At 39.4% G+C, this 14,505-nt stretch overlaps 1 protein-coding gene across 1 annotated transcript in view; it reads right to left on the bottom strand.

Moving 5' to 3' along the window:
• The window catches only part of LOC147620544 (uncharacterized), a 33,792-nt gene extending 23,757 nt beyond the window's left edge, over positions 1 to 10,035 (bottom strand). Inside the window, 5 exon segments of the mRNA XM_086824769.1 lie at positions 5,853 to 5,978; positions 5,981 to 6,007; positions 6,010 to 6,234; positions 9,540 to 9,767; positions 9,869 to 10,035. Coding sequence (XP_086680895.1) covers positions 5,853 to 5,978; positions 5,981 to 6,007; positions 6,010 to 6,234; positions 9,540 to 9,744 — 583 coding nt within the window. The 5' untranslated portion in view covers positions 9,745 to 9,767; positions 9,869 to 10,035.
• Between the last annotated feature and the right edge of the window lie 4,470 nt (positions 10,036 to 14,505).

The raw sequence follows: 14,505 nt of genomic DNA on the forward strand, positions 1-14,505 counted from the left end.
GCGTTCAGCTTTATTTGCCTGACAAATCTGACACTTGAGAACATAATCTTCTACATACCCTTTCATCTTTGGCCAATAAAAAGTGTGTTTCACTAATGATAACGTCCTGTGTACCCCAGGGTGTCACAGAAGGGACGTCGTGACACTCCTTAAGAACCTTGGACCTAATGTCTGGGATCTGTGGTACACAAATTTTGTCATTACGAAACAGTAAACCATTCCGAATCATCCACCCCCACTGGCCTCCTGCAGCCTGAATGGTAGACTACTCAGTCATCGAGTCTTGGTCAATCAATGAGCTCCCGTCCTGGATCTTCTGCCAAAATGGACCAAAATAACTATCAGTCCCGCAAAGCCCTCTCAATGACTGAAATAAGTCAGTAGAAATCTCGGTGAACGACAAAGTATTCACCTCTCGAATTCGACTAAGCGCATTTGCAACACTATTCATGGACCCTTTCTGATAACGGATCTCAAAATCAAAATCTTGCATTAACTCTGCCCAACGAGCTTTCCTTCCTCTCAAATTATAGAAAGGAAGAAAGTGGAATCAATATACAATGGAAAACGGTATACAAAGAAGAATCCATTATATTTCCAAAATCAATTGTATTTACAAGAGGTCCCTGAGAGGGATGAATACAATCACCTAAAATACTATACTAGGTGTCTCTATGTTGAAAAGAAAAAATATGACTAGACTAATCTATCTGGACTTGAAGAGTCTTAAACCACTCAATCCCTAATTATAACAAGTCTACATTTTCTAGATGCATTACATAGCATTCCAGAGTATCTTTGTAGTCCTCAATCTGGATTGGAAGCATCTCCACCTTTCGATCCCATACTTGCCTTCCCGCAGGTAGGCGTACCTCCTAGGTATGATCGCTGGGTGTCGTGTCAAGACTCAATTTATGCACAAGTTTGTAGTTAACAAAGTTGTGTGAGCTACCAGGGTCTAGAAGAATGTGAATCTTATGGCCATTGACTTCTCCATAAACTCGGAGAAGATCATGCAATCCAAATACTTCAGAATTAAACAGACAATCAGAACAAGTACTAGGGCAAGAAAGTACAGTAATTGACGTACCTGTCAAAGACAACTGGTTAGCTGCCTTTGGCTTGGGTCCTACGTTTGTCTTGGCACCCTTTTGCCTTTGGCGCCAGATGTATGCTCAAGGTTGTCCTGCTGAATGGTCTTGGTGGCTGATCAGAGGTAAGCACAGAGTGTTGCTTTGAGACACAAATCTGTGTGTGAATCCTCTGTGCTATGAGGTATTGTGGACTGCCAGATTGGACATACAGGTGTATTCTCTTGGCTGGTTTTGTTGTACTCAGCCTTACATATTTTTGAAATTGAATAAAGAAATACCGCAAGGGGCGCCAAGCTTTGGGTTTTATTTCAGATTTGGGGCACTCTAGCTCCAATCACATTTGTTTTATATCTCGACTACAAGTGGAAGGGTGACTGCTAGTCTACCGCACTTTGGTTTCTACCAGAGGCCGGTTTCAAGGTTCCGTTATCGGGACCTATCATCAACTTTCTTAAGGGGGTGAGCTCGTGGTTGTCTCGAGGAAAGTCATCACTGAAAAATTCAGCATGTCTGATACAGAAGATGAGTACTTTTATCATGAAGAGGAAGAGCAAGAGACCTCTCCTGAGAGAAATGCATCTGAGGATATTTTTGCAAGAGAACAGGCTGCAGATGATGAGCATTGAGGATGTAACACAGCCAGAAGATGTACTTGGTAAAGAGGATGATGATGCTCGGTTTAAAGATCATTTGGCTAGTGTTATGGATGTGTTTATGCAGCTCACACAAAGTGAGAAGTTTGCTGAATTTATGAGATCCCGCACTGAGCCTGAAAAGAAGAAGAAGAAGGTGCATTCTAAGAACCTTCCTCAGGGTCATAGTGGTGCCTTCCCACAGGATCCATCTTTTCGACAGTTTCCGAACATGCAGCATGCTTATGGTGCTAACTCTCAGAGTTCCTTCTTTGGCAGCCATCTATTCCTCAGCAGACTATGCAACCAGGTTATTTTGGTGGTGGCTCGGTGTTCCAATCCATGACTGAGGGTTATCCTCAGGGAGGCATGGGTATGCCAGGGTCTTTTGGAGCTAATTTTCAGCCTGGAATGCACGGGACTATGTATGGTGGTATGCAGTCCGGAATACAAGGAAATATGTTTGGGAGCATGCAACCTGGAATGCAAGCAAATATGTATAGTGATATGCAACCAGGTATGCATAATGGTATGTTTGGAAACATGGCTGAAATGTATGGCATGCCAGGTGTGGGAATGGGTAATGTTGACCCTATGATGGGCATGAATGTTGGGGGTAGCAATCTTGCGAAGCCACTTCCATATGATAATCTAATGCCTATGGGGAAGGCGAAGGATTATAAGGAAGGGGGAGCTGCTGTGAAATTTGATACATTCAGTGGAGCCAAAGATAAATTAAAAGCACTTACCTTTTTACAGCAGTTTGATGCTGCTTTTTCTGGTGGGAATTACACAGAGTCCTCTAAGGTGAGGAAAGCTGCCACTTTTCTCAAACGCAATGCTTTGCAGTGGTGGTCTACTCTTCTTTTGCAAGGCATAGCACCCACTACTTGGGTACAATTTAAACAAGTGTTCTCTTCTGTATGGCTCACATCTACATTTGAGGTGGACGTTATGACTGCATGGCACAAGTTGGATGCTTCAAAATGTGAAAATTTGAAAGATTATAACAAGAAGTTTTGGGAAGCTTTACTCCCAGTGACTTCTTACCGTGCAGTGCCTTTGTCTAAGCAGGTAGAGAAGTATTGTTGTGGACTGCCCAAAGAGGTGCAAGATTATTGTATCAAGACTCGAGTAACGAACATGTCACAGATGAAATCTGGGCATGCTTCGCGTGATGCTAAAGGGTCTTCAGAGACGCGGTATAAGAAGTTGCTAATGCCCAAGAGAACTTCTGAGGAAAGACAGGCTTTGAGAGATGCTAGGAAATGTTTTTATTGTACTGTGAAGAGAGACATATGTCATTTAATTGTCCCAAGAGAAAGTCCCAAAAAGACTCTGACAATAAAGGAGAGCCTAAGTCAAAGAAACCAAAACCTTCTGCAAGGTTAGTTGTTCGTGATCTTGTGGGGGAACAGCCAGGTGGTGAAGAGACAAAGTTGTGCAGGGCATGGGGCAAAGTGAGAGATCAGAATCCCTTGATATTCTTTGACACAGGTGCTAGAGCCAACTTCATTTCACCAGATTTGGCTGGCCGATTGGGGATTCGTGCAAAGGAGATGGGGCCGTTATATGAGGCTAACATGGCTTGTCCAGGGTATGCAGAACCCGTTACTCTTATCATTGGGAAGCTCAGGCTTCATTTGCAAGGTTATGTGGACAGCGAAGAGTTTTTCATCATGCCTCTAGATGGCTGTGATGTTTTGTTGGGTATGCCATGGTGCCACAGAGTACATGCGGTGGTGGACACATACAATAGGAAAATCACTCTGACTCATAGAGGGAAAGAACATGTTTTGGATGTAAAACTTAAAGGGGAATCTGTTCCTATTGTATCAGCTTCGGCAATTTCATCAGTAATGAAAAAGCATCTTTCTGCGTACTTGATTTATGTAAAGGATGCGGGGAACCAAGACATTAATGTTTTTAATGTTTTATTGATGGTTGCCCCTAGGCCTTAGTGGCCCCTAGGAAACTTTAATGTTTATTAAAGTTGGGGCCCTAGGACATTTTTGGGGAGAGGCCACTCCACTTTTGGAGTTGCATGCCTCTCTCATCTCTCTCTCTCTCTAGCTTTTTGGGAGGCGTGTAACATACGTGCAAGTTTGAAGCGTGGAGAAGAGGAGAAGCAAGTCGACTGGTTTTTGCTGCTGATTTCTGTGCAAAGCAGGCTGTACATTCCACGTGTGCAGGGCGTACAATCCACGTGAAATTTGCTCGTACAGAACTGCTGCTGCTCTACTGGTACAAGCTGCACTGACAGTAGCTGAAGACGGGTACAAAACTGCTGCTCGCTGCAGGTTCTACTACTGGTACAGTTGTACGGACAACTGTACGGACAGGGCAGGTGCTGGCGGCGCTGGACAGAACAAGTACAAGCTAGCTGCGCTGACAGTAGCTGGTACAATCGGGTACAGAGATCAATTTCAGGCAACGCAGGCAGGTACAGCTGCCACGTGTACTGCTGGTACAGGCTGTACAGACAGGAACAGTACTGAATTACTGGTCTGTACAAGCAGGTACAGCACCTACAATTGCAAATAGAGCTTTTCCAGAGCTTGGTTGGTGCGATAGTCAAGTGGTTGCAAGGAAAACAGTACAAACAGTCGTTGTCAAGTGCAGACTGGTACGAACTGTTTCACAGGTGCAGAACCACGTGCTGACTTGGTAAGCTCTGAATTTGTTCATCTATCTTTCTTTCCATTGGCTTATGTCTGCTACAAATTTGTGCTATCTGGCCCCTTGTGAGAGGAGGGGTATGGCAGATTGAAAAGGGTGGAAACAGAGATTGAACAGTGAATGTATGTTTGTGCTGAGTTGTGGAATCATGTGCATGAGATATGCCAGATGTATGCTCAAGGCTGTCCTCCTAAATGGTCTTGGCTGATCAGAGGTAAGCACAGTGTGTTGCTTTGAGACACAGATCTGTGTGTGTGAATCCTCTGTGCTATGAGGTATTGTGGGCTGCCAGATTGGACATACAGGTGTATTCTCTTGGCTGGTTTTGTTGTACTCAATCTTACATATTTTTGAAATTGAATAAAGAAATAACGCAAGGGACGCCAAGCTTTGGGGCCAACAGGTGTCGGTTTTATTTCAGATTTGGGGCACTCTAGCTCCAATCACATTTGTTTTATATCTCGACTACAAGTGGAAGGGTGACTGCTAGTCTACCGCACTTTGGTTTCTACCAGAGGCCGGTTTCAGGGGTGTAGGCCCGACTCACCTCCCAACCATGACAGCCGTGGGTAAGCCCACAATCTTGCCTGTCCCCACCGAGCCACGAGCTGAGCTAACTAGGATGACGTACCGACCAATCTCCTCCTCGCGATGTCCCATACCGCCACCCACGAAGCTACCCTCGCGGGCCTCAAGATTGCTGTCGGCCTCGCCTGCGTAAAGCAGGTGCACGTCTGCACTAGATCTAGGCTCCAAGACCATAGAGCTCTCACAAACTCGCGAGACTCTCGATATCCCAATAACTAACCTTGGCCACCCTTTTATAGGCTCTCGGCCGGTCATCGGGCGTCCACACTTTTGCGCCCGCCCGTCCATACTTGGGTGCCCGCTCGTTAGTCTATTCCTAACTCAGCTCGTCAATCAGCCTGCCTAGCTCCAAGCTTCCCCAAGCCTCGAAACTAGTCGTGCGTGCGTGTAGCACACGGTAGATACACACTGTGCACGACACTGAGACCACGATTTTATAATCTTGATCACATCAGTACTGATGATATATATTTCCCTTGTCAATATTTCTTCATATCCATATCTAAGCGTCAGGGCAGAAAATGGTAAAGGCATAAAAGTGAGCAACTTAAACACTTATGTCAGTGTCAAAGTAACCCATAATAAATTCACAGAGATTTGAATGCACTTGTACCTGTGCCTAGCAAACTTCATGCTAAGAATTTCACTAAGGTTGTCTGGAGGATAGCCTTTCTTGATCAACCACACACATTTCACCACCTGCCAAACCTATCCATTGCACAGGCCCATAATACTGAGCAGGAAGCATATTCAATCTACTTATCAAGTCAATATAAGCTTCATGTAGATTCTGCCTTTTCTCCTCAAATTTTGCTATCAGCCTTCTCAAAACACCACAGCATTAATTCAGGACTGGTACCTTTTACTGATAATCCTGAGGGATCAGTTAGATTCCGATTATATGAAATCATGGATGTCTCAGTTGACATCAAGAGCGAGTGCCATAAATTGCAGAAGACTGTGTCCCACCAACCACTCTGCAATTTTCAGAACTGCCTTGCAGGCTTTGTTGGAAAATGAATTGATGTGACATGAGATAAAGTCTGCTGGGTATTCATCAGTAGAAATAAAACGTTCAGCAATATCAGGCTCCAATCCCTGGTATAATACTGGGGGGATTGGAATCTTGAGAGGTAAGGGTTCGTCGACCAAAGCCTCCTTAAGGTTTTCAGGTTCCACAACACTGTAAGCAAATGGCCTCAGGACAACACGAGCCCAATCACTGCTCTTGTCGACACCACCTGCAATGCGAAATAGCAATATGAAGCAATGGTAACAAGTTTTTTTTATTTGTCAGTCATGAAGCAAGATGAAGCATCAGTAAAAGACGTACCTGCATCCATCATGTGGGTGGTTTTGTTGTTAGAAGGTCGCAGTAAATGGGGCATTATTGAGCAGGCCAAAGCTGATGGACGATGCCTTTATTGCTGCTTTGTGGACTTCCGGAAAGCATTCAATACAGTACCACAGGAGAGGCTGCTACAAAGACTTCAGGTGTTAGGGATACATGAGTTGGGGGATTATTCCGTTATATGAGAGGCTTCTACAAAGACTTCAGGTGTTAGGGGTACATGATTTGTGTTATATGAGCAGGTGATGGGGAGAGTCAGATGCCCGGGAGGCTTCTCAAAGGAGGTAGCCAGCACCATTGAAGCCAAGAAGGGATGCCCCCCTATTTGGCCTCTACATTGACAAGATTTCATTCTTCATTGATCAAGCAGGTGGAAGAGGTGCATCACTCGTTCTTATAGCCATCCTTTTGTATGCTGATTACATTGTCCTTATTTCAGACTCATAGGACGGGGCCAGGGGTACAGTGACACATGGATACTTAAGAGGATTTTTGTGAGCAGAGGGGACTCTCAGTAAGACCGAGGTCATGGTGTTCCATACCTCACTGAAAGTGAGAAACGATAGTGTGATTTTATACAGGGGTACAAGAGCAGAGACAGCCAGTTCCTATGTTTACCTGGGAGTTACTTTCACTAGCACGAATAGCCCTTTCTCGATGAGACAAGCATCACAAGACTGCCTGACTAGAGGATATGCAACCTTAGCAATGTTACAGACAATTCATCAGTCATTTTTAGGAGCCTCCCACCAAACAGTATTTTTTTTTCCGGGAAAAAGATCCTTCTATTAGTTAATGAAAAAACAACCACAATGGGCTAGATACAAACTCGCCTCATATATGGGGCGGGAATCAAATGATCATAAAGGAAGAGACACTTCTCCTCCGACTGGCTACTCTATGAGGAGAAGGCTATCTCATACAGGGGGAGGGGGGAACAACTACACAGGTGGTCTGTAATGCCAAATGGGGTTGCCGCCTCGATCTGTGAGGAAAGGGCCAAGCCTACAGAATCTCAAGAAAGCTCGGGGAGTGCCCTACTAAGAAACCCTATGTATAACGTACGTTCAAGGGGTATTAAAAAACCCCTTACCTATGAATTTTTCATGAATAAAATGACCCCTTTTTCTTTATAGACTTAGGGATTTTTTTTCAAAATATATTAAAAAAAAAACTTCTATAAATGTATTTCTGTTAATTTACCTTACCTTACAATTTTGAATTTTAAAACCCCTTCTTTTAACTCATGTGGTATACTTACATATTTTTAGGTGAACCCCCCGAACAAGAAAGTTTTCCCGCCGCTTCCGCATGCAGTCTAAACCTCCGCGTAACTTTCCCCATTGACCACGAAGGGTATGAATAATGTCGAGCCAAATGCTCCTGATGGACTCAGGAGACAGAGTGTGGGTACCCTCAATGGCCTCGCTGCATCTAGCTCACCAAATGAGCCAGGCTGCAATGCTACTGGGGCTCCCATCTCTGGCATGAGCCTAGTCGCGAGTGGTTTGTAGATGGGGCCTAAGAAGTCCCGTCCTCCGTGTGGTCTCGATCCGAGTAACAAGAATCAGCTTCTGGTAACAAAGGATGGTCCTCCAGAATTGCAGGTAGTCGATCCATGTTGTGTGCTCTCAAGGTCTTTGTTCCCTTTGCTCACGATAGCTGTGATACCATGTGAAGGCAAAAGGATGTAAGAACCTGATGTGTGAGAGATCAGAGAAAATCAACACAGCATGAAATGGATGAATGAATATATGTATAATGGTGAATGTAATCCAGTACAAGAGGACCTCTGTGTGAGGCACCAATGAAGTGACCCTGAGGAAGTAGACCGGCGAAGAAGCAAAGACAAAGAGCACGGTCAATGACGAAGGCTCGCATCGGGGACTGCAGTGGCACTCCGTGAGGTGTCAGTGTAGAAGGCTGCGAATGCAGGGCTGCAAAAGAGCAGTGTGCTGAGCAAGGCCTGCAAAACACAAGACTGTAAACGCAGGTGTGCAGCTGACAATGGTGAAGCAGGGTGCCGCGTTGAGCAGGCTGGTGGCATAGGGGCAGGCCAGGAGCAGAACTACAACTCAGTGCTGCTGCTGGAAGATGAATGCCCAATGATGAAGATCCCTCATGCAAAAAGAAGACTGCTACTACCTGTGCACAAGTCTGTCTTGTGATCGACACATATTCCGAGGCTTCAAGGGCTGCATGAGGCAGCGTTTGCTGCTGCAGCACTGCTTGGACGACCACCCAAGCTGCAAAAAACCTGCGTAGGTCTGCTACAGGCCTGGATGGCTTGCATTAATACCTAGTGTGATGCATGTGGCTACTACCTATTGTGCCACACCTAGCTCTGCTATTGCAAATCTGACTCTCACAAGTGTGAAAAAGAGAGAATACAGATAGTATGAAGTGTAGTTCTGATCTGATTCTGAAATTTGAATGACTCACTGAGAGGGAATACAACTGTATTTCAATGTTTGCAAGCAAGCATTAGGCGGGGTGTGCACTAGTAGGGTGCCAAGAACTTTGTCCTTTGTAGCATCATTTCAACATAGCTAGGGTGAAAAGAAGGCAAGCATGGTAAACTTGGGGGCGGATTTAGGGCAATCAAGGAGCATCATCAGGGCCAACATGCTAGAGCTGAGCAGAGGCTGAAACAACAACGTTTTAGCATTTTGCTACCGTTACTGCGGGCCCACCAAGGGCATTTTGAGCACCATGTTAAAAGAAGTGCTTAACGACTATGATGAGCAGCGTTTTGCTGCTGTATATGCACTCTTAAGACGCCTACCCATCAATAATTCCATTCGCATTGTGACCAACTATCTAGAAGGCGCCTACCCATCAATAATTCCATTCGCAATTGTGACCAACTATCTAGAAGGCCTGGGACTTTTTGCCAAGAAATCTGTTAGTGCATTTCTATATGTGAGAAAGATTTTACATGTGGGAAAAGCTAACTAAAGACGATCAATGGGGCTCTTCTCGACCATGAATGCACACAGATCTTTTAGCATAACCAACAGAAGATTTCTCTGAATATAAAGAAAGAAGACAATATCCTTGGGAATCAATTGGAAGACAAAAGATTCAACACAAGGCAAACGCAGATAATATCCTTCTGTAAGCAAGGGAAAAATATAATTATGTTGTCTCACATTAGAAAAAAAGGCAGCCTCAAGAAGCAGCAGAGAGTCATACCTTGCTTCACCGGCGTGTATGTATATTGGCCCGCAGACAGGTCATCCGCAAGCACCCAATCACCTTCAGCGTCACATAATCGCCCAGTGCCATACGACTCCTCGACTTCAGCCAGCAATGCCAAACGCGGTGCAGGGGATTTGAAACTGACCTGTTCGAAACGACCCAGTAGCACCACAGTCACCTTGACCTTGCATCCTTCCATGGAAGCCGAAACCCTAAGATCATCTGAATAACTAGTCTGAGGGTGTGTCGTATTTGTAAACTCTAATATCACGTGGCAGCAGCATATAAGCCTCAAAGCAAGAAAATAAAGCAAAAACCCGCACCTATTCGTTCAAGCTTCTGATCAAAGCCCGCCAAGACGAGTGCAGCGGCGATGGTGATCGACACCCCCTTCCCCCTCCCTCACTTTCACCCCTAGTGCCAAAAAGAATACAACAAAAAACGCGGGCAGACAGTGCCAGACATAGAACGGTATGCGCAGATAAAAAAGGTAGTCGTCGGATGCGGAGCTTACCATGACCACAGATGCCCTACATGCACAGAGAGAACGAGCCGCCAAGTGGCAATAAAGGAGAGAATAGCCTTCAAAAACCTATCACCAATTCGCAAGCGACAGAGTATGCATTTATTCGCCAGCACACCCCTACCTTGCTACGGAACTCACAACAAAGGCTATAGGCTCTAGACGACGCCTTTCAAGTTTCCAATGCACCTCACTCTTACAGGGTTGGAAAAATTCCCGTTCCAAAGTAACTCCGCCTGTACTCTTGAATATAAAGCCGTAGTTGGCGGACAATGACCACATAACTATCACCTGCACACCTTAATTAGATGCTGCGTGGCCCGCATGAAGGGAAACGAATGGGCAAGACCCAACTTCGGCAGGTCGACTGTTAACCGGTGTTTATATATATATATATATATATATACAGACATATACATACACACACATACATATATACATATATATATATATATGTCTATATATATATATATACAAATACATATATATATATGTATATGTATATGTATATGTATACACACATACATATACATAACACGTGTATTTGTGTATTTCAGTGTGTGTATGCATGTATGTATATGTAAGTTTATATACATGTATGTGTATGTGTGAGGTTAAGTAAGTGTGTGCGTGTAAGTATGCATATTTGTGTATGTGCACATGCATGCGAGTGTGTGTGCATAAATATGCGTGTATATATATGTAAGTTTATATACATGTATGTGTTTGTGTGAGGTTAAGTAAGTGTGCATATTTGTGTATGTGCACATGCATGCGAGTGTGTGTGCATATGTTTTCTTGTGTGCCTGAGAATATTGTAATACACATATATATATATAATTATTTTAAATAAAAATCAACATATTTATCATAAAATAACACACATACACACACAAACACATACATACATACATATATATATATGTATATACATATATACATATGTATATATATATGTATATACATATATACATACATATATGTATATATGTATATATACATATATATATAGATATACATACATACATATATATGTATATATACATACATACATATATATATACATACATATATGTATATATGTATATCTATATATATATGTATATATACATACATACATATATATGTATATATATGTATATACATGTATATATATATATATATGTATATATGTATATGTATATACATGTATATATGTATATGTATATACATGTATATATGTATATATACATATGTATATGTATATATATGTATATATGTATATGTATATACATGTATATATGCATATATACATATGTATATGTATATATATGTATATATGTATATACATGTATATATGTATATATATGTATATATGTATATGTATATACATGTATATATGTATATATACATATGTATATGTATATATATGTATATATACATGTATATACATATACATATGTATATATACATGTATATATGTATATACATGTATATATACATATGTATATGTACATATACATATGTATATGTACATATACATATGTATATGTATATATACATATGTATATGTATATACATGTATATGTATATACATATATATACATATACATATGTATATATACATATATATATGTATATATACATATGTATATGTATATATACATATACATGTATATACATATACATATGTATATATACATATATATATGTATATATACATATGTATATGTATATATATGTATATACATATACATGTATATACATATACATATGTATATATACATGTATATATGTATATACATGTATATATACATATGTATATGTATATATACATATGTATATGTACATATACATATGTATATGTATATATACATATGTATATGTATATACATGTATATGTATATACATGTATATGTATATACATATATATACATATACATATGTATATATACATATATATATGTATATGTACATATGTATATGTATATATATGTATATACATATACATGTATATACATATATATACATATATATACATATATATATGTATATGTATATACATATATATACATATACATATGTATATATACATATATATATGTATATATACATATGTATATGTATATATATGTATATACATATACATGTATATACATATACATATGTATATATACATGTATATATGTATATATACATATGTATATGTATATATATGTATATATACATATATATACATATACATATGTATATATACATATATACATGTATATACATATACATATATACATATATATACATATATACATGTATATACATATATATACATATACATATGTATATATATGTGTACATATACATACAGTATATATATATATATATATACATACAGTATATATATATATGTATATATATCTATATATATATGTATATATATATATATATGTATGTATGTATGTGTCTATATATATATATATGTATATATGTATATATATATGTATGTGTCTATATATATATATATATGTATATGTATATGTATGTGTCTATATATATATATATATATGTATATGTATATGTATGTGTCTATATATATATATATATATATATATACATATATATTATATATTATATCGTATAGTTATATACACATTATACTCTTTATATAATATAATAGAATATATATAAATATATATGTATGTTATTTACATACATACATACATACATACATACATACATATATATATATATATATATATATATATGAACGTGTGTGCATATATGAATGTATGTGTGTGTGTAGGCATGTAAATTTTTTATGTGGACATTTTTGTGTCTATGTGTGTGCACGTGCACGTGCATATGTCTGTGAGATTGTGTGCATGCACACTTGCAAATGTGTGTGTGCATGTGTATCTATGTATGCATGTGTGCCTATCGATGTGTGTGCACGTGTATTTATGTATTTCAGTGTGTGTATGCATGTATATATATGTAAGTTTAGATGCATGTATGTGTATGTGTGAGGTTAAGTAGATGCATGTATGTGTGTGTGAGGTTAAGTAAGTGTGTGCGTGTAAGTGTGCATATTTGTGTATGTGCACGTGCGTGCGAGTGTGTGTGCATGTGTTTTCACATATATATATATTTGTAATTATTTTAAATAAAAATCAACATATTTATCATAATTTAACACACATACACACACAAACACATATATACATACATATATATTATATATCATATAGTTATATACACATTATACTCTTTATATAATATAATATAATATATATAAATATATATGTATGTTATTTACATACATACATACATACATATATATATATATATATATGTGTGTGTGTGTGTGTGTGTGTGTGTGTGTGTGTGTGTGTATGAACGTGTGGATATGCGAATGTATATGTGTGTGCAAGCATGTAAATTTTTTATGTGGACATTTTTGTGTCTATGTGTGTGCACGTGCATGTGATGCGTGTGTGCAGGCATGTAAATTTTTTATGTAGACATTTTTGTGTCTATGTGTGTGCATGTGCACATGCATATGTCTGTGAGATTGTGTGCATGTACATGTGCAAATGTGTGTGTGCATGTGTATCTATGTATGCATGTGTGCCTATCAATGTGTGCACGTGTATTTGTGTTTTTCAGTGTGTGTATGCGTGTATATATATGTAAGTTGTGTATGTGCACGTGCATGCCAATGTGTGTGCATGTGTTTTCTTGTGTGTGTGTGTGTGTGTGTGTGTGTGTTTTGTGTGCATGTGTGCATGTGTGGTGCGTCGTGTGTGTGTGTGTGTGGTGCGTTGTGTGCATGCACATGCATGTGTTTTTTGTGTGTGTGTGTGTGGTGCGTTGTGTGCATGCACATGCATGTGTTTATGTTGGCATACATATAGATCTATTTATATATACATATATACATACCTATAAATACATATATATATGTATATGTGTGTGTGCGTTCTCTCTCTCACACATGTGCACATAATATAATATTGTGTGTGTGTGTGTGTGTGCTCGAGGGAAAACAAATGAGCGAATGAGAAACTCTCTAATGTGTGTGTGTGTGTGTGTGTGTGTGTTTATATATATATATATATATATAACTCATTCAATGAGCAAATGACTTGATGGTGACAACTAATTGTGACCCCCAATGCATCTAGGCTTGTGGAAAAGAACGTTCCTTTTTAAAAGTTCAAAAATGTGAAACTCTCCTATACATACATACATATATATATATACTCATTCAATGAGCAAATGACTTAATGGTGACAACTAATTGTGAGCCCAATGCATGTAGGCATGTGTAAAAAATACTTATAAAAATTAAAAAAAATCTCCTTTCTCCTTCACGTGAAAGATCTCTCCTTCTCTTGCGAAGTGGGGCTCTCCTTTGCTTGCCACATGGCAGGTTACAAGTAATATATTTATAGAAGTTAG

Source organism: Cibotium barometz, chromosome 31, assembly GCF_041138505.1.
Source record: "Cibotium barometz isolate CiBa-2024 chromosome 31, ASM4113850v1, whole genome shotgun sequence".
NCBI classification, from domain to species: domain Eukaryota; kingdom Viridiplantae; phylum Streptophyta; class Polypodiopsida; order Cyatheales; family Cibotiaceae; genus Cibotium; species Cibotium barometz.